The sequence below is a fragment of the Etheostoma spectabile genome, chromosome 8, assembly GCF_008692095.1.
Source record: "Etheostoma spectabile isolate EspeVRDwgs_2016 chromosome 8, UIUC_Espe_1.0, whole genome shotgun sequence".
Taxonomy (NCBI): domain Eukaryota; kingdom Metazoa; phylum Chordata; class Actinopteri; order Perciformes; family Percidae; genus Etheostoma; species Etheostoma spectabile.
Window position 1 is genome coordinate 20,760,301 of NC_045740.1, and position 18,817 is coordinate 20,779,117.

Here is an 18,817-nt window from a genome sequence, read left to right on the forward strand (position 1 = left end):
GCCGATATTGGGAGCTCAGAGTTGAAATGGTTAACTTTCTTTGAAATCAGAGCCAGTCTGGCTGCTTATTCAGAGGTCTGTTTTGTGTGATGCTTTTTTAAAAAGGCTTAAAAAGCATTAATAGAACATTAGGAGTAAATGGATTTGAACTGTCCTTGCCCTTGGCAATAGTGGCCATGTTCCAAGTGAACACCACTCTCTCACGCTCTCTTTTATCTCTTCCAGAAATTAGATTCTCCAATTAAACCTCCAACAAAACACAGCAATACAAGTTCATTTGAAAAACAGCCGCTCTCCAAAAGTCATCTAAAGTTATATAATGTGGGGAAGTAAGAGAAGTTAAAAGAGGGGGAAGAAAAATGCAAAAGAAGGTCTTTGGTTTTATAATAGCAGTTTCAATTTCCAGCACCTTTTTATTGGTTTTGAGTGAGGCAATGTCAGCCAAGCAACTTTCTGGGAAATGATACAGAGTAATTCAATTAAAATGCTGTGAGGGGAGATAGAAAAAGAATGACGGTCTTAAAGAGCAATATGAGAAGGGGTAGAGAGAGGAAGAGAGGGAGGAGGAAGGAAAGGACGAGGTGGAGAAGAACAAGAAAAAGCAGGATGAATAAACCTAACAGCAGCAGCCAAGTCTTTTCATGCCTTAGCCACGGCTTTAATGTGTCTGCTGCTCTTGTAGATTTCATGAGGCAGGGAAAATGGATGTAGCTACTGCACACACATCCACGTTGGTTACTGGGCTCATGTTGCCATGCTGCTTACAGATATCCGACTCCTCTCTCTGTAGCTGCAGAGAGCGGCTCCACGGGCGACGGCGTCTTGCCCCGGCACAAATTGAGTAAATAAAACATGAGAGCGAGATAAATATGCTTACTACCTGCTGTCGGGGTCTGAAGCCACAACATGCTTCATGTATCATTTCCAGCTTGTTGCCGATCGGTAACGCAAGATGACTGGCTGAATGGTCTAGACCAGTGGTTCCAAAACATTTTCAGCTCAAGACCCAAAAGAGAAATTTGGTATCTCCCCGGGACCCAAATTTACAAAAATACACCACAAATCATTGTAACGTCTACAATTTTTAAACTGTGGACAAAAGACGGAACAAACCATGAATTTGAATGTACGTGAAGTATATTTATTCCATTATAAAAGTAAACAAAAACAGAAAAGGTCTCTATTGTCCTTTCTGTGTCTCACCCCCTTTCTCAACTCATTTTAAAAGAGAGAGAGAGAGATAACCCCCCTCCCCCCAAAAAAAGAATGCTCATTCACATAAGATTGATATGCATTTTACTGCCAATTGGCGACCCAATAAAACGGGTCCCGACCCTGAGTTTGGGAAACATTGGTCTAGACCATCTATGTTACCTTACGCCTTTGGTCCTTTATTAATATGGATGCCTCCTCAATGTTTTATTTTGTTGCATTATATTCCATTCCCCGGTGGAGAATAGAGATATGAGCTTTGTGAGATATAAAGCTGCAAATCTGCAGCAAAGTACATAATTAAGAAGGCTAGATTTAATGAGAAAACACCAGCTGAGGGTTAAATGCACCCTTCACCTCCTCACAGACAGCTGCTCACACGTCCTCCTCTCTGAAGTCCTTTAGGACGTCGATACCACGCAACTAATCCTGCTCCAACTTCAGTCCACACACACACAAAGAAACGTTGACATTTGAGAGTGCTGAAAGGACACACTGACAAATACACTCATCATGGTCTCTTATACAGTGGCCTTTGAGTGAGCAGGTAAGTGTTTTGCCGAGCACACTGTACCTCTACAGTGGAGCAGCACAAGACTAAATGTCCAGGAAGTCCTTGGGGCAGCATTGATATTTCAGTATGATAATAGACATGAACTCGGTTGGGGTGCCGGGCTGTCAGTAAAATGTTACCTCTCACAGGCCAGTCAAATTAACCTTCTACATTATGCCACTGTGCTTAGGTCACATCTTTGCAGGTACTGAGCGATGCTCCTGTGTGCCACCACTCTCCAGTGGGTTCAGACTAAGTATTATAAGCAGAGCATAAGGCAGAGCAGGCGTTGCAGGAGTGGTTGAGAGAGCAGCTGCAGCCGCTGTCAATGGTAAGGAGCTGAGACCCGATCCCGTCGCTCACTGTTACATATCCCACTGCACAACACGCTACTGTCTGCGGTCAGGTTTTATTTTCAGAAGCAGAACATTCCCCCACTATGGCATCTGTAATGGAAATACAGCCACTGTTTTCAAGGCTGACTTGTCAGGAAAATTCGGTTTGCAGCTTTTGTTTCAGTTGCCATCAAGAGAGAGACGACGGTGTGTGAAATGCAACGCGCACACTACTTTTCAGACGGCAACATGGTGAAGGTTAGACAAAAATGTTGAAAACGGGTTAAGAAAATGTCTATTGCTTGTGACCCTTATTTCATGTCTTCGTTTCACATGACTGACTGAGACAATCTCAGTGGCACGAACAAATTCTTGTCACTTTCCCCATCCCTCAATGACTACCATGGGATGTGCACAAGGCTGCACAAATGCCATCAGTAAAAAAACTGAGGTCCACCTTGCTGGCATAACGACAAAGGGGGGAGTGAGTGAGTGAGACTGTGTGTGTAAGCCCTTTCTCCCCATCCTTCCTTTGTGTGTGCGTGTGTGTGTTTTTAAAGATTTAAAGTGCTCATATTATGTTCATTTTCAGGTTCCTAACTTTATTTCCCAGTTGTACCAGCAGTGTTTCCCACACATAGACTAATTTGTGGCGGTGCGCCACACAATCATCACCGGCCGCCACATATTTCATTTTGTTATTGGTTTTTTTTTACGCTATTTGAAGGTGCTCTAGGCAATGTCACGTGTTTTAGGCTACATCATTTGTTGTCACATACAGCAAACATGTACTCATTATCAGCGAGCTGCCTGTCCCCAAAACACACTGTAAAAACGAGGTCTCTGTAGACAGCCCAGGGTCTACACACGGCAACAAAAACAAACTGCGCCAACCTGCTCCACGAAGCATACATAAACAGTGTTCCCGTGTTCCAGCCAATAACCGACAAGAAGGATTTGGGGCTGGGGGTTTAGTGCACGGAAGCACAGAAGAGAGGGGGCAGGGACAGGATGAGGAGAGAGGGGTAAGCTAGTCTCGTTTTGTTTGAAAATACTTTGAACGTCAACAAGAAGTAACGTCACCAAACATCACTTAGAGCACCTTTAAGACAAGCATTTGTTCAGCTGCATGTCCTTCCCCTGCTTTCCGTCTCTCTGTCACTCTACACACAAACACACATACACAGCCCCACACGCACAGTAAGTACTGTTAGCTTGTCAGTTGCAGAGTATGAGGGCGCGCCACGCTAGCAGCTAGGCGAGGATTATGACGTGTGTTACAAAGTGACGCACGTTAGCCACGGAAGTGAAGGCTGGACTACAACAGAGCTGTTTGGAGCAGTGTGTGAACAGTGTTTTCTGTTGGAGATGGTACGTCCCTTTGGGGTGGACTTTGGGCTTTTCACTTTCAAAACCTATAATGTGCACAAAAAAGATATATAACACAGTAAAGGAAAGGGAAAAAGCCAAAAAGCACAATATCAGCACTTTATGTGAACAGAAAAAGTGACCAGAGCAGATGTAGTAATGTCTCTTGCAAAACAAAGTCTAATCCTTTTAACAAAATGATCTGGTTTGACCACTAGACCACAACACAGGACCTTCTTCCTGTATTTACTTTTTGCTTCCTCCCCCAAGACATACCTAACCAATAAGAGGGCTGAACATTCTTGCCTGATTTGTAATAACGCAATTTGGTACGCTTGGATTTTTGCCGGGTGTGAACCAAACCAAACCGACCGACTGAAGGCAAAACGCTCCAAGTTTACTAACTCACCAACTGATTTAGATCAAAGCAAACAAACTACAGGTGTGAAAACGTCCTTAGTATTGATGCATCATGATGGCCATTAATGAGCAATGAGTTTTAGTGTTATATTTGGCTCCACTGTGTTTAAAGGTGTCTTTAACATTTTTTTCCACCTCATTTATATATACAGATGGGGTAAACATATTTAGCCTGGATGCCAGCCGAAATGAGTCCCGCCCACATTTGAGGTTGGGAGTATTACGACGTCAAGCTAAAAAATATTAGAATTCCCTTGCTATTTAACACAGTATATACATTATAGCCACTATCTCAGTCCTACATTGAATACAAGCCACAGGGTAATCTCTGTGTCTCTCTTATTTTATTTTGCATGACTATGACTATATAGAATACATTTGAAATTACAACCTCTGACTTAGCACAGAAGTGCTGAGTCAATAAAGTGACATCAGCTGAAACCTGACAATGACATGACTCAGTAATCACACAATGATGCCATCACTTCTATGCTTCAAGAAGAATTATATCTACAAAACCCCAATAGGCAATGTCTGCGATGTGTGAATGGGGCGGCATGATAATATATGGATTGAAATAATTGGCTCGCATGTTTACTACCCAATGCCTTTATGGCATAATCTCTTTCTAATCCCTTTTTATCTCATTCTAGACTGCTGTGTCTCCACTGCTGCAGTGTCTATATCGCTGCAGTGCTTTCTGCTGTACCCACTGAATTAGAAATTCATTAAAAAAAAAAATGAAAAAGAAAAAAACTCGTCAGACAAAAAAAAAAAAGAATAACAATCACGCATTCATAATCTTCAAATCAGATTGTCAGCTTCGTAGTTAGGGAAGTCACGAACTAGGGAAACGGAAATATACAGAATTGCACAAGATGATTCGAATAAATAGCAAAAACTTGACCTGCAGGGGTTGCAGTGTTCATTTGTCAGGCTGTCTGAGACTGCTGTCATTGCCTGCGAGGAGTTCGAGACCAAGTTCAAATTCTCATTTCATTTGATAAGAGCTCATTTCTAAATGAGAACAGCTGAATACAAATCCTTTAGGGTTTTCCAAAAAGCGGCCCTCACTGTATAACTGACATTAGGATTCGAGTCAGTGTTGTGTGTGGAGGAGTTTGCACTCACCTCGGGGTTGGTCCACTTGGTCTTGATCTTCTCACCCATCTGTTGCGTACAGCCCAGCAGGTCGTAACCTCGCCTGCTCTACAGATGGAGCCGACAAACACACAATAAACACAAGACTGTGGCGTGGAGTATGCCACTACATAACCCTTGTGTTGTCCTCCCGGGTCGAAAACGGACAAAGATTTGACATTTTCATCCCTTTTTTTTAAGTTATCACCAACACCACCCTACTACCACTAGTTTTACAGCACTTTTTGGAATTCATGGTCAATAACCCTCAATTGCATAGAATTATACCTAATATTTGAGTTAAAAACCAAGATTTTGAAGTATTTTGACTAATAGTTAAGATCAGAGGAACGTACAGATGAGTTTTGGCAGTAAAGTTAACAATTGTATTTACAAAGAGCGTTGTATGAAATCAATCCTTTTTTTGTGGTAATTTGGTCAAAAAGAAACCCATATTTCAGATATAGACATTTTTTAAAGGGGTCAAATTTGACCCGAGGAAACAGGAGGGTTGCTCTGTCATTAGTTTATTGTTCCACTGGTAGTCATTCAGTATGTATGTATGCTTTCATAATTAGTTTATAACTCTTTGGAAAGAAAACTGGGCTCAAAAATCTCAGGATTGATAATGTAACAATATTGTTTTATTGTTTCTGTGTTTACACACACAAAAATGCCATGGTACGGACAGCTCCCCAGTCAATCACAGGCAACGATTTTACAGCTTTGACACGTTACATGCTCAGAGCAGTGTACAGCAGCGGGAAATCTCATCACCAGGAGATAAGGGGGTTTCAGTGCTGTCAGTTAAACGCCTTATTAACGGCGTTAACGCAAACCCATTTTAATCGCATCATTTTTTTTATCGCGAGATTAACATTCTTTTTTGCCTAACAAACTTTGTAGTTTTTTTTTTTTTTTTTACGTGCTGTCGCAATAACTAGTAACGTTAGAAAAACTACAAACACCACACCGGATCTAGCTAGAGACCGGCAGCTCGCGGTGCTCTGTCCCCGTCTGAGAGTCACCAACAGTATTTGAAAAAAAAAAACTGAACCACCAGCTCTGGCTGACCTGAAGGAGCACCATGCGGGGCACCAGAGGCGGTGTTGAGGAACTCTTTTGCGGCTCAACACATCTACTAAAAGCCGCTGATACGACCGAGCTGTGACGGAGGTCTGTAGCAGTTGCCGCTCTGTAGCACGCAGCTCTTCTTCGACGTTTGTTTTTACCGCTAGTTACTACAAAGGAGCTTGCTACAGGTATGCTAAATTCAGAGACCATGGGGTGTTAATATACAGGTGAAACTCAAACAATTAGCATATGGTGCAAAAGTTCATTCATTTCAGTAATTCAACTTAAAAGGTGAAACTAATATATTATATAGACTCATTACATGCAAAGTGAGATATTTCAAGCCTTTATTTTATACATTTTTGATGATTATGGCGTACAGCTTATGAAAACCCCAAATTCAAAATCTCAGAAAATTAGAATATGGTGCAAAAGTTCAGTATTGTAGGCTCAAAGTATCACACTCTAATCAGCTAATGAATCCAAAACACCTGCAAAGGGTTCCTGAGCCTTTAATTCAGGGGTCTCAAACTCAATTTACTTGGGGGCCGCTGGAAGTAGAGTCTGGGTTTAGCTGGGCCGCATCAAGTATTCAAAAAAAACCTCTATTTCCTCAAAAAAGGGCGCGGAACTGCCGGTGCTTTAAACCCCTAGATCTGATATGGTTGGTGCATTTCACAACAACAGACATCACATTGTCAAACCTCAGGCATTTGCCACAAAGGGTACTTAGCTAGCTTGACAACGGTTACGCCACTGTCACAAGACTACGGTAGCCCATAAGTAACATGTGCAATGACAAAAAGTTTCAGAACGCGCAGGCCGCACTAACACTTAACTTTGATGTCAAGTAGGGGGCCACAAAATATCATCCTGCGGGCCGCAATTGGCCCCCGGGCCGCGAGTTTGAGACCCATGCTTTAATTGGTCTCTCAGTCTGGTTCAGTGGAATTCACAGTCATGGGGAAGACTGCTGACCTGACAGTTGTGCAGAAAACCATCATTGACACCCTCCACAAGGGAAGGCCTCAAAAGGTAATTGCAAAGGAAGTTGGATGTTCTCAAAGTGCCGTATCAAGGCACATTAATAGAAAGTTAAATGGAAGGGAAAAGTTTGGAAGAAAAAGGTGCACAAGCAGCAGGAATGGCTGTAGCCTGGAGAGGATTGTCAGGAAAAGGCAATTCAAATGTGTGGGGGGGCTTCACAAGGAGTGGACTGAGGCTGGAGTTACTGCATCAAGACCAACCACATACAGACGGGTCCTGGACATGGGCTTCAAATGTCGTATTCCTCTTGTCAAGCTGTTACTGAACAACAAACAACGTCAGAAGTGTCTTACCTGGGCTAAAGAAAAAAAGAACTCTTCTGTTTCTCAGTGGTCCAAAGTCCTCTTTTCGGATGAGAGCAAATTTTGCATCTCATTTGGAAACCAAGGTCCCAGAGTCTGGAGGAAGAGTGGAGAGGCACACAATCCAAGATCCTTGAAGTCCAGTGTGAAGTTTCCACAGTCTGTGTTGGTTTGGGGAGCCATGTCATCTGCTGGTGTTGGTCCACTGTGCTTTATTAAGTCCAGTATCAGCGCAGCCGTCTGCCAGGACATTTTAGAGTACTTTATGCTTCCTTCAGCAGACGAGCTTTATGGAGATGCTGACTTCATTTTTCAGCAGGACTTGGCACCTGCCCACACGGCCAAAAGTACCAAAACCTGGTTCAATGACCATGGGATTACTGTGCTTGATTGGCCCGCAAACTCTCCTGACCTGAACCCCGTAGAGAATCTATGGGGCATTGCCAAGAGAAAGATGAAAGACATGAGACCAAACAATGCAGAAGAGCTGAAGGCCGCTGTTGTAGCATCCTGGTCTTCCATAACACCTCAGCAGGGCCACAGGCTGATAGCATCCATGCCACGCCGCATTGAGGCAGTAAATCATGCAAAAGGGGCCCAAACAAAGTACTGAGTACATATGCATGATTATACTTTTCAGAGGGCTGACATTTCTGTATTTAAAATCCTTTTTTTATTGATTTCATGTAATATGCTAATTTTCTGAGATTTTGAATTTGGGGTTTTCATAAGCTGTACGCCATAATCATCAAAATGATATCAAATAAAGGCTTGAAATATCTCACTGTGCATGTAATGAGTCTATAAAATATATTAGTTTCACCTTTTAAGTTGAATTACTGAAATGAATGAACTTTTGCACCATATGCTAATTTTTTGAGTTTCATCAGCAACAGGTGAAAACAGAGTTGAGGTTGCACAATAACATGAAAATGATTTGAACTGTTAGTGTGGAACAAGTGAATTAGCCTACCTGTATGTGTGAAAACAGCTTTATCTCACGCATCCGTTTTGTTGTTGAATATATAGCTAGCCATAACATTTAGAATAGATAAAAATTTGCGATTAATTGCGAGTTAACTGACATTAATGCGATTAATTTACGATTGATTTACGATTAATTACCAACACGGTAGGCAGGATAAAAGCTAGGGTAGGTTTAGAGTAAATAATGTGGCCTTCGGCTGTGTGTATATGTGTTTGTGTGCGTGTGACCCTCTTTGTCTCTCATTAATCCATATGTGGCCATGATGTAAAGTAAGTATTAAACAAAAAACAAACAAAAAAAACAAAGGCTGTGTGTTACACTGCTGTACTTTTGTTTTTTCAGATGTTCAGCCAGAGAGTAGAGGACAAAACTCGTGCTCTGTAAATCATAGTCAACACACCCTATGTGTCATTACTACTGTAGCTAAATGCACCGGCTTTGTGATTCAGTTTATTTTAGTGTTCATAAACAAAACCCTTGACTGTTCAAAATATTATTCCAAACTAAATTCTGTTTCTAATACTATCACACCTCTGTTAATTAGTCCTAGGTGCAAAAACACAGTGAGTCTCAATGCGTTCAGTGGGCTGATAACATTGGACTCTAAACGGCTCTATAATCATCACAAACACTATGCTCTGCAGAACTGAACCCATAGTGATGATGGAGTTGTTCTCAAAATCCAACGCAGCATTAGCTCAACTAACTGGACCGACTGCAATGTCACACTGAACGAGTGAATGGTGACTCCATGGACCTATTTATTACACCTGAGGCAAAAAGCCATCTGGAAATGGAAGAGGGGTGAAGCCATGATTGGCGACAAGCCAAATGGACATTGGGATATTCACTATTCATTTTCATTACACAGTTTTCTTCAGAATTATTAATGTAGCTGTGTAATTGAATCAATGTATGAATGATGTCATGTGGGGGATCATGAGTTATACGGAGCTCTTACAGAGCCCTTGAGTTGACATTAAGACTACACGGCCTACAGCTATTGACATACTACTTAAGACTGAATTTTAAATGCAAACCAGATAGAACCTGCTCTGAATACATTGTTATATATTACAGAGTAGCAGATGTTGTGATTTAGTACAGTAGAGGCAAGGCATACAGTAAATCACAAAGCGCTGTTTCACCATAAATTAACCTGCCGTGGTAAGTGTGTGTGACTTTAGCCTAGAAATCTAGACGCACCCTAGCGGCAGCAAATGTAATTTGCAGCTAGGGTCAGTCAATGATGGCAGAGTTGCGATGGTTCCCTTGTGAATTTCCTGCTACTTGAAAACAAAGAAGATGGCTGCTCTTGCTGCTAATGTATTTGAATCGTCTTTGGCAGCGACTCTGGAAGACTTGGAGCTAGGGCTGTACGATTATGGCCAAAATGATAATCGCGATTATTTTGATCAAAATTTTGATCGCGATTATTCTCACGATTATTTGTTGATTTTAACCAAAACAAATTTTATTGTCACATAGGCTATTTATAACTGCGAGAGGGAGTGTGATGGACGCTACTCACAGAGAGACGGCTGATCATTATGAACGGGTCCAGCACGGGTCGAACGGCGGATACACACGTCGTGTGTATTAAACGTCTGTATCTTCACTGCGCTGCATTTTTATGAACTATGATATTCTGGCCATGGGTCACATCTCTGGTCCTGGTCCAGGCTTCGGTACAGCAGCTCCGTCTCCCACGCTGTTACTCTACCAACTGAAGTTAGCTGCATTCAAAAACTTCTTCTGTGTTCTTCGCCGTAGCGGCCGCGATAACAGTTACCCGCGGAAACACTGGTACAAATACAGGTTTGCCCCCTCATACTTAACAATATACAGCTGTGTTAATGAAAAATTAAAACTGTAGACATATATCAGAAGTGTGGACCGGCGGCCGCTGTGTGGCGGGGCGCGGAGAGTAAGAGGAGAGAGAGTAGGACGAGAGAGCGTAGAAAGATCCAACACAGGCACGGCTTTACAGACAAAATGGGTCATGTAACGCAAAATTAAACCGTATCCATATAAACAGCATTGCAGCGGATGCGAGGACATTAGCACCGGTGCGTCCTAGAAGAGCTAACAGCTAACAGACGCTACTAGCTAACAGCTAACAGACGCTAACTAGCACCGACTAGCACTGGTCACTGCTGTTGTCTGAAAAACAACAAATGGGACAAAGTGTTGCGTTTACTGGTAAACTGGTAAACCTTGAGACTGACGTATTACCGACTGCTATCTGTTGAGTTTTCCTCACGCTACTCTGTCCTCTGTGACTGTCTACATCTAGAAACTTAGCTGCACGGGGTGCAGTGAACTACTCTGACTGGCTCATGAGCAGACGGCTTTATGGAGCGGGAGATTGGCTTTGCAAAAAACCCGGAGCGTTCTATGAAATGACGCTTTATAAAAAAATAATCGCTCGATCACGCAAATTTGATCGTGGGAAGTCCAAATCGTGATCGCGATTAAAATTCGATTAATTGTGCAGCCCTACTTGGAGCTAAGCACTGAAGTCATTCTTAAAGAAGGAAGATGTGTTCAGAGTTGAATATATTAACTGGCATTGCTCTGGTTGGTTGTAGTGCTATCCTGTACCGTGCAGAGGGAATTTGAAAAACAACCTTTTATCCCGCCCCTCGGATTGAGCCCTGCCAATGGTGAGTTCCCAGACCCAACATCTTGACGCCTGCTTGTCAAGCTAGTGTGACTCACCTTCTGCCACACGTAGGCCTCATGCAGGGTGATGATCTCATGCTCACGGTGCTCACCCTGCACGGCACACACCACACAGATGATCTTCTCATCTGGTTTACAGTAGAGTGATCCTTCCTGTCCATGCTCCATGCAGCGCAGTCTCTCTACTGTCACAGTGTCCCTCTTCCCCGCCTCTCTGGCAGCCACAACTTCTTGCCCCGCTTCTGCACCCTCAGCCCTGTCACCCAGCTCAGCCGCCAACTGTAGACCATTCTTGGCTCCTTCTCTTTCCCCAGCGTCACCACGCTCATCGCCATTGGCCATTGCCACTCCGAGTGGCGCCATCTCCTGATTCACACCCATTCTAGCTGCCCTCTCAGCACCAGCCACATCCTCAGCTCCATCTCCGACTCTGGAGCATCTGTTGGTGCCAAGTCCATTAGCGTCTGTCCCCTCAGGGTTGTAAGGCATGATGGGGTGATGTGTGCTACTGGCATGTTTGTCAGCATGGAGAGAACAGAAGGCAAAGCTGCAGGTGTGGCATACTTGTGTGGCCAGTTGGGCCTCGTCAGGCTCGCACGCATCACATAAGCCATCCATCTGCGGCAGCTCCTCGTGTTTCTGCCCCATAGCTCCTTCCTGGGGATCCCCTTTGTGGTCCATGGTGGCTGATAATAATTTTGGAGATAAGAGATGTACGTCCTTATAGGAGACACACAGAGTAGAGGGCAGGTTATTAATAGCTGTGACCTTATGTGAACAGCTCCTATATTTGCACAGGGGAAAGTCCAAGATTTTTCCGGACTAATCCCCCCCTGAAAAAATATCCCACACATGCAAAGTCCACAGGAAACAACATCCAGTGCAGCACTCTCACACCCTCCCACCCTCACACACACACACACACACACACACCCACACACACACGTCATCTTACAGGGAGAAAACACACACAGGCCCCATCTGCGGTCACCGTACTGTCCACTTGGTTTACTGAATCACAAACAGAAAGTGCTGAGTACGGCTGTACACTCAGCATGTCCCACAACCCACACTCTCATCTCACCTCCCCCTACACGTCATCAGGCCCTGACCTTTACATGTTTTGTTTGTTTGTGTCTTTATTCCCTCTCAACCTACTTTCAATTCACTCTGCTAGAGTGACTGAAAGTGTGAAGAGAGACCATGGTGCATGCCTAACAGAATATACACACACACACACACACACACACACACACACACACAAAAGTGTGTTTCTCTTTCTCCCGGAGCCTTCCTCTCCTGAGCTATGCGTGTACTCTTTCCCCACTGCTGACATAAACAACCGGTAGAAAAAGTGCTGTAATGCAAACAACTTCCCCTCTTTTACCACAGCTCTCTGCTAATGCTCTGTCTCACACAATAATACTGTGCTTCCTCACACAAACACACACATGCATTTTCTCCCTCTCCCCTTGGGGCTTACCAGTTAGTTAACATCTCACTGCAGTGTACTTACTCGTATGTGTCTCTCTCGCCTTCTGATTTCCTGTCTAAGGTATGTTTTGGAATAACGTTAATTTGGAGGCAGTGAAGCAATTAGCTGGACAGCTAACTCCCTTAGCACAGCGGTTGTGCCTTGAATTATATTAACGTCACTGAGCTGTCGACGGATCTACTTTCACTTTACAGCAGAAAACAGGCTCCAGCTTCGATCCGACAGCATTTACTTCCTTATTTTCATGAGCTGCTGTCTGTTTTTTTTCTACTTCCTGCTTGTAGTCTCCTGTGTGTACGAGAAAGGCAGAGGAGAGACAGGCTGGAGAGAGAAGCCCCGTTTGGCAAGCACAGCGACACTCCTCACCGGAGGCAGGTAACGTCAGAAGGAAAAATACTCGCAGTTGTAATAAGTAACGTTAACTTTGTTGTTTCATGGGCGAGCATTAGCTAGTTATTTTTATATTTAGTGATAATAAAATGAATGTTAATCGTGACGCAATGTTTGTTTAGTTTTTCCCCCAGCTGTAAGATACCGTTAATTGATTAGCTAGCAAAGCCATATAGCTAAGATTCTATTTTTACTGTACTGGAAATGAAGGATAATTCATTGCATAAATCAGTTATTGAAGCATGGTACTTTATTGTGAAGGACGGAAGTAAGATCCGGTAGTTTTGACAGCATTGATGGGACTTTCTTTAGCTAACTGTCTATGGACTTAATGCCATGCATAGACCAATAATATTAATAAATATACAGTCTGTGGTTAATACCTAACAACGCCCAGTGTTTACAGCGAGGAGATAGCGGTGTCCGGCCAGGGGTAGCGTTAGCGCAAGGCTACCGGCGATAGTGTACTTTTACACCTGCTTTTGTAAAGTAAAAGCTAAAGTAAACAGTTAAAGTATATAACGCTACCGAAGAAAGAAAGGTAAGGAGTTACACTTTAGTTTTACACCATTAAATTAACTGAAAACATTAATAGATAATGTATATTCGTATTTTAACATATTTTGACAGAACGTTAACGCTAGCCAAGTGTCCGAACGTGGACACAGTGACGCTAGGTAACGTCTGTCAGAAACTAGCGCTAACTAGCTAACGCTAGCATTAGCTAACGTTAACGCATAGACCGTTAACGGTCTATGCGTTAACGCTAGCTACCTCGAATCAAGTTAACATTAGCACTAACTGTACATTTAAAAACAAATTGCATCTAACAAAAGTTTTTCTTCGTGTAACCACATTTTAAAAATTATAATTAAAATGAAAACAAGAATAACAATAAAACTCATCAGAAACCGCATGGGGGGGCAGTCTGTGCCTGAAATTTCACGTTTGCATCCTAAGCTAGCTACTATGGAGTTGTTATCACATTAGCCGCTGTTTGTTTGACAGCACTGCAGACCTTCCCCAGATCCTTCACAAGGTACCAAATATATGTTTGGATTCCGTTATGTGTACAGTACACGAACAAAGATGGAGACCGGAAACCATAGCCATTTTTTTGTTTAAGTTCTTATTAAATATATTAAAATACAGTGATAATAAGAAAATACAAGTAGTAAATTAATACGAATAAACAGAAAAAGTAATTGCAGGTTATTGTAAATATTTTGCAAATCTATGCAAAACCAGGAATGAAGTCATGTGATCACATGGTTGTCTTGATGTTCTTTACTTGTAAGTCATACATTGCTTTTTATGTTGCATAACTAGTTATATCTATTATAATAGATGGAGCAAACTTTGTCCCAACCAATAAAGTATTATAAAATTGCTTTGCAAGAAAGACTGTTGCAGTCTTTGTTTATGTAAATATAAAAACGTAATGGTATATAATGCAGTTAAGGCTCTCAGGCATTCTGCATTTATTTTCAAATATGTATACTCCTGTAGATCAACTTTTCTCATTTAATGTCATTTGCTGAGTCAGCACACATGTAATGCATATTCCTCCCTCCTCTTTGTGTCTTTTGTTGGGGAAGTATCCTCTTTTTATTCTTCGGGGGGGTATTTTTAGGCCTTTATTTTCATACGACAGATGATGAAATGAAAGCGGAAAGAGAGGGGGAATGACGTGCAGCAAATGGCCATAGGGCGGAGGCGAACCCGCAGATGCTATGTCGAGGGACAAACCTCCACACGTGTGCGCCCTCCCACCAGGTGAGCTACCCAGGCGCCCAGGAAGTAACCTCTTTAAAAGTGCACATCAATGACACATTCATTTAAATGAATTGATAAAGCCCTGGACTGTAATAGCTTATGTTTTTTTAGCAAGATTTGTGCACATGCAAAATATAACTCATCCCATCTGTGTTCTTTGAGATCTGGAGCAGTCGTGATGTTTTGATAAAAATAAAGTTTTAATATTACAAGAATAAAGTCACAATATTTCAGCAAAAATCCACTTGCCCTATAGTCTGCTGTACATTACGTCATTGCTCAGCTGGTATTGTAGATCTCAGATCATCAGTCAGACACAGAGCTCCTTTTGAGACTCTTGTCTCTGAATGAGACAAAGTTTAGGTAAGCGGCTGGATGCCATGCTGTACGCTACTTTACATCTGAGGTAAAAAACTGAAACTACGACAGAAATACATGGAGCACGGTCGCAGCGTGACATGTCTGCGGGCCCACAGCAGAGCGCATCCATTATAATTAGCCTAAACTTTTGTGTTGTCTACATTTAAAAAGACATTCGGGGCAACAGTCAAAACATTCGGGGCTGAAGCCCCGGAAAAAGAACCTGAAATACTTGTATTGTGACTAACAATTTACTCATGAAACTTTCGACTTGACTTTAGACAAGCCTGTCTTGTGGTTTCCTTCGGGGACTGAGAAAAATGAGCGAAAGCAATATTTTATGAAATTAATGCAGTCCTGTTTTCTCTGTGAGTGTTGAATGATGTTAAAAGAAGTGCACGCCATTGGCCATGCATATATTCATAAGAAGTTACAGGAAAAATGGTGACAGCCACAAGGCAAAAACAAAGATGTCTTTCTTAATTATATACAGAAAAAGGTTAAGCTGGAAGAGTAAACAAAATGGGAATTTTAACCGTGGTGGTTTATGGGGAGTTTTAAATTGTGATTTGTGCTTTCTGCCTTCCCTCCTTAAAGCAGCACTGAGACAATGTGACAGGATTAGAGCTCTGGAGAGTGAGACCGAGAGATGAAGAAAAACAAGCTGTTCTCTGTTGAGAGATCTAAAGAGGCTACTGAGCTGGGCTTTAGACGAGCGATATTTGGCACATAATTGTTGCATTTTACGGTGATTTGAATGGCACACCATAAATTACCATAAAACAAGTTCCAAGTAAACAAGTAGAGTAAGCCTCTAGCGTCCTCTCGAAATGGATAATGATAAGGATTGCTCCTATAGAAAGACTATAAACAGAAAAGATGACTCTATGAAAACCTATTTCCCTGGCAAAATCAAATTTGCCTTGGCATAAGACTTGCTTAAGCCATACTGATGTAACTTTTAAAAGTGGAAATGTGTTTCCAGATGGCATTTAAGCGTAACCAATGTATTATTCTTATTAGAGTTGTTGCTGCAATAGAGATCACAAATTGTTTTGCAACACAATTACAGCAGGATCACATCCAACCATAAATGGTCTTATGCTATTGAACCACACAGCATGGTCAGTGTGAAGTTAAATGATCATCTGCATTAAACTCCGCTGAACAATATAAGACGGCATCATCTTGCACATTGCATAAAACTGAAAACAATTAAAAGGCTCATTGTCTCACAATTCATTAGAATAAACACACTCAATATAAATACAATAAGTGGCTACTGATGGCAACTTTCTCTACCCTGGGATTGTAGCGAAACAAAATGTGTTCCACAATAGGAGCTAAATTGTTTACCTAAATTGTGTTTCTACAGCTCAGAAAAGCCTGTGCATGGAAGTTGGCAACAGAAAGAACATCAAGCTCTTAGAAAAGGCAGCCAAGAGTGAAGGGGGAAGCATTGGCAGACAAGCAGAGCAGACAGAAAACACTTATCTAAGGCCTCGGTTTTAACATTGTTTATTGGCATGAGGTCAGTTGTTGGTGTCTGTCAGTGCAACGTCACCGGTCAGTCAGAGGAGTGCTTCTCTCCCTCTCTCTCTCTCTCTCCCCCTCGCTCTCTCCCCCCCTTATGTGTTGATATTTTATTCTCTCTGCCAACTCATATTCTCTAAACGCTCTTGCCTTTTCCACAACTCTCTCAACCTGTCATAGCTGTGCAATATAAAACAGAATCAATATGCTGTTTTGCAAGGTTGTTTGTGGATTCCTGAAGCCTGTCCTATAAAGCAGGGTAACCAAACTACTGAATAACACCTTTAATCACTCAAAGCTGATCTATAACCAGTGTTGGGCAAGTTGCTTTTAAAAAGTAATTAGTTACAGTTACTAGTTACTTCTTCCAAAAGTATCTAAATTAGATACTCAGTTACAAATTATAAAAGTAACGACGTACTTTAGAAAGTAACTTATGCGTTACTTTCAAGTAAATCATTAAATGCTCAAATGTGACCCCACCTCCCCCCCTCTTTAACGGAACATAAAAATGTGCATGTTCAATTATTTACGGTAACTCTGAATATTATAGTGGAATGGACAATTAATACAATACTCTAACAGAAACAATGTACACACATCTAAACTCTTTTAATGTTGCTGTGGGACAAGGTGAGACAAGCTTCCAATCACATGCCATATACGTAGACATTATGTCTAGTGGATCGATACAAATAACACAATAGATGTTGGGAAAGTTTTGATATTTATTGCCCCTCAACAGGCCACAACTGGGCAAAATTAAATAATTCTTGTTAAGCACTAAAGCAAAAATAAATAACAAATATATACACTCTTTGTAGAGCAAGTAATGTAAGTGACCGGATGTTGATACTTGTGTGTGTGTATGTGTGTGTGTGATAGAGCGAGGGAGAAGTGAGACAGTGACAGCAATTAGCTTCGAGGCGAGTAGCCACTCTAGAGTCATAGTGAGAGAAACAAAGTGTCTCCCTAATGTTTTCTGACCACGGTGGGAAATCTTTAGCAGGAAAAGTTAGGCCCCCCCCCCTTGATTTCATAATGCCATACCTGTCTCTCGTTGACTGACTCACTTGTGTTGTTGGTTGCGTGTCTGACTATGCGTGCTATTGAACACCCCCCGACTCTACCTCTGATTGGCTTACCATGAAATTGTACTCAACCTCAGCCAATCGTCAGTATGTATGCGCTTGTCTCGTGCACTGCCCACTAACCGAGGAAGGAAAAAGTCTTTGCCTCTCGGCTCAGAGATCTAGTTGGTCTGATTGGAAAAAAAACAGCTTCAATTATAGTAAAGCGCCACATTTTTCAGCAGTAACAGTCATGGCGTTATTACGATGGAAAGATAATCAATTAGATTACCTGTTACTGAAAAAAGTAACGCTATTAGTATCACCGTTATTTAAAACTGTTATTTATAGCGCCGTTATTCCCATCACTGTCTATAACTAGGACTTAAGTAAAGAAAGATGCATTGGGTTTTACTCAGATGCAGTTTGCTACTGTGTGTGTTGTGTGGTGGTGTGTGGCTTGTGTGTGTGTGTGTGTGTGTGTGTGTGGTGTGTGTGTGGTGTGTGTGTGTGTGTGTGTGTGTGTGTGGTGTGTGTGTGTGTGTGTGGTGTGTGTGTGTGGTGTGTGTGTGTGTGTGTGTGTGTGTGTGTGTGTGTGTGAAGGTAGGGGAAGGACACCTGTCAAGATGATCAGAGGCAGTGAGATACAGGTGAAAACAAGCCCACGTTGTGCGGGGGAGAGTGCATATAAAGGACAGAGACACAGAGCCGTTGTGTCTCAAAATGTCATGTAAGATATTGTAAAATAAAGATCTTACAACATTCTTGTTTAAACGCCTTAGTTTCAAGGATTTAAAATTATCCCTTATGAATAAAATATGCCCTGACGTGTCCAGAAAATAGGTGTCAAGAATGTCAATTTGTAAAAATGTAAGTTGTTTTCTTTTCAAATTTTCTTCTTACATATCAGAACTACAGTTCAAATACCTCTCCTCATTAAGTCAAGACAGGCTGTCAATTCTGTTGTTGCTTCAAGGCCCAGTATTGTAGAAGGTACCTCCTTTTCTACCGCCTGCTAATTCATAATCAGGTCATCGGGCTGGAATCTATAACAGCATGCGTTCCAGCT

The 18,817-nt window shown here is 42.0% G+C and overlaps 2 protein-coding genes across 8 annotated transcripts in view; one reads left to right on the forward strand and one right to left on the reverse strand.

The window, feature by feature from the left end:
* Positions 1–12,885, reverse strand: part of trim44 (tripartite motif containing 44) — a 51,890-nt gene extending 39,005 nt beyond the window's left edge. For 2 of the 3 annotated variants that reach the window (XM_032522865.1, XM_032522863.1), the window contains exons 1-3: positions 12,641–12,885; positions 11,161–11,844; positions 5,020–5,097 (exon numbers count right to left, since the gene is read on the reverse strand). In XM_032522865.1, the coding sequence (XP_032378756.1) occupies positions 5,020–5,097; positions 11,161–11,805 (723 nt within the window). In that variant the 5' untranslated portion in view covers positions 11,806–11,844; positions 12,641–12,885. The remainder of the gene's footprint in view (positions 1–5,019; positions 5,098–11,160; positions 11,845–12,640) is intronic. The other variant, XM_032522864.1, reaches the window with a different exon arrangement.
* Positions 12,746–18,817, forward strand: part of pamr1b (peptidase domain containing associated with muscle regeneration 1b) — a 72,379-nt gene continuing 66,307 nt past the window's right edge. For 2 of the 5 annotated variants that reach the window (XM_032522856.1, XM_032522859.1), the window contains exons 1-2: positions 12,749–12,994; positions 14,608–14,785. In XM_032522856.1, coding sequence (XP_032378747.1) covers positions 14,709–14,785 — 77 coding nt within the window. In that variant the 5' untranslated portion in view covers positions 12,749–12,994; positions 14,608–14,708. Of the gene's footprint in view, positions 12,995–13,187; positions 13,551–14,607; positions 14,786–18,817 lie in introns of those variants that run through there. The other 3 variants (XM_032522855.1, XM_032522858.1, XM_032522857.1) reach the window with 2 other exon arrangements.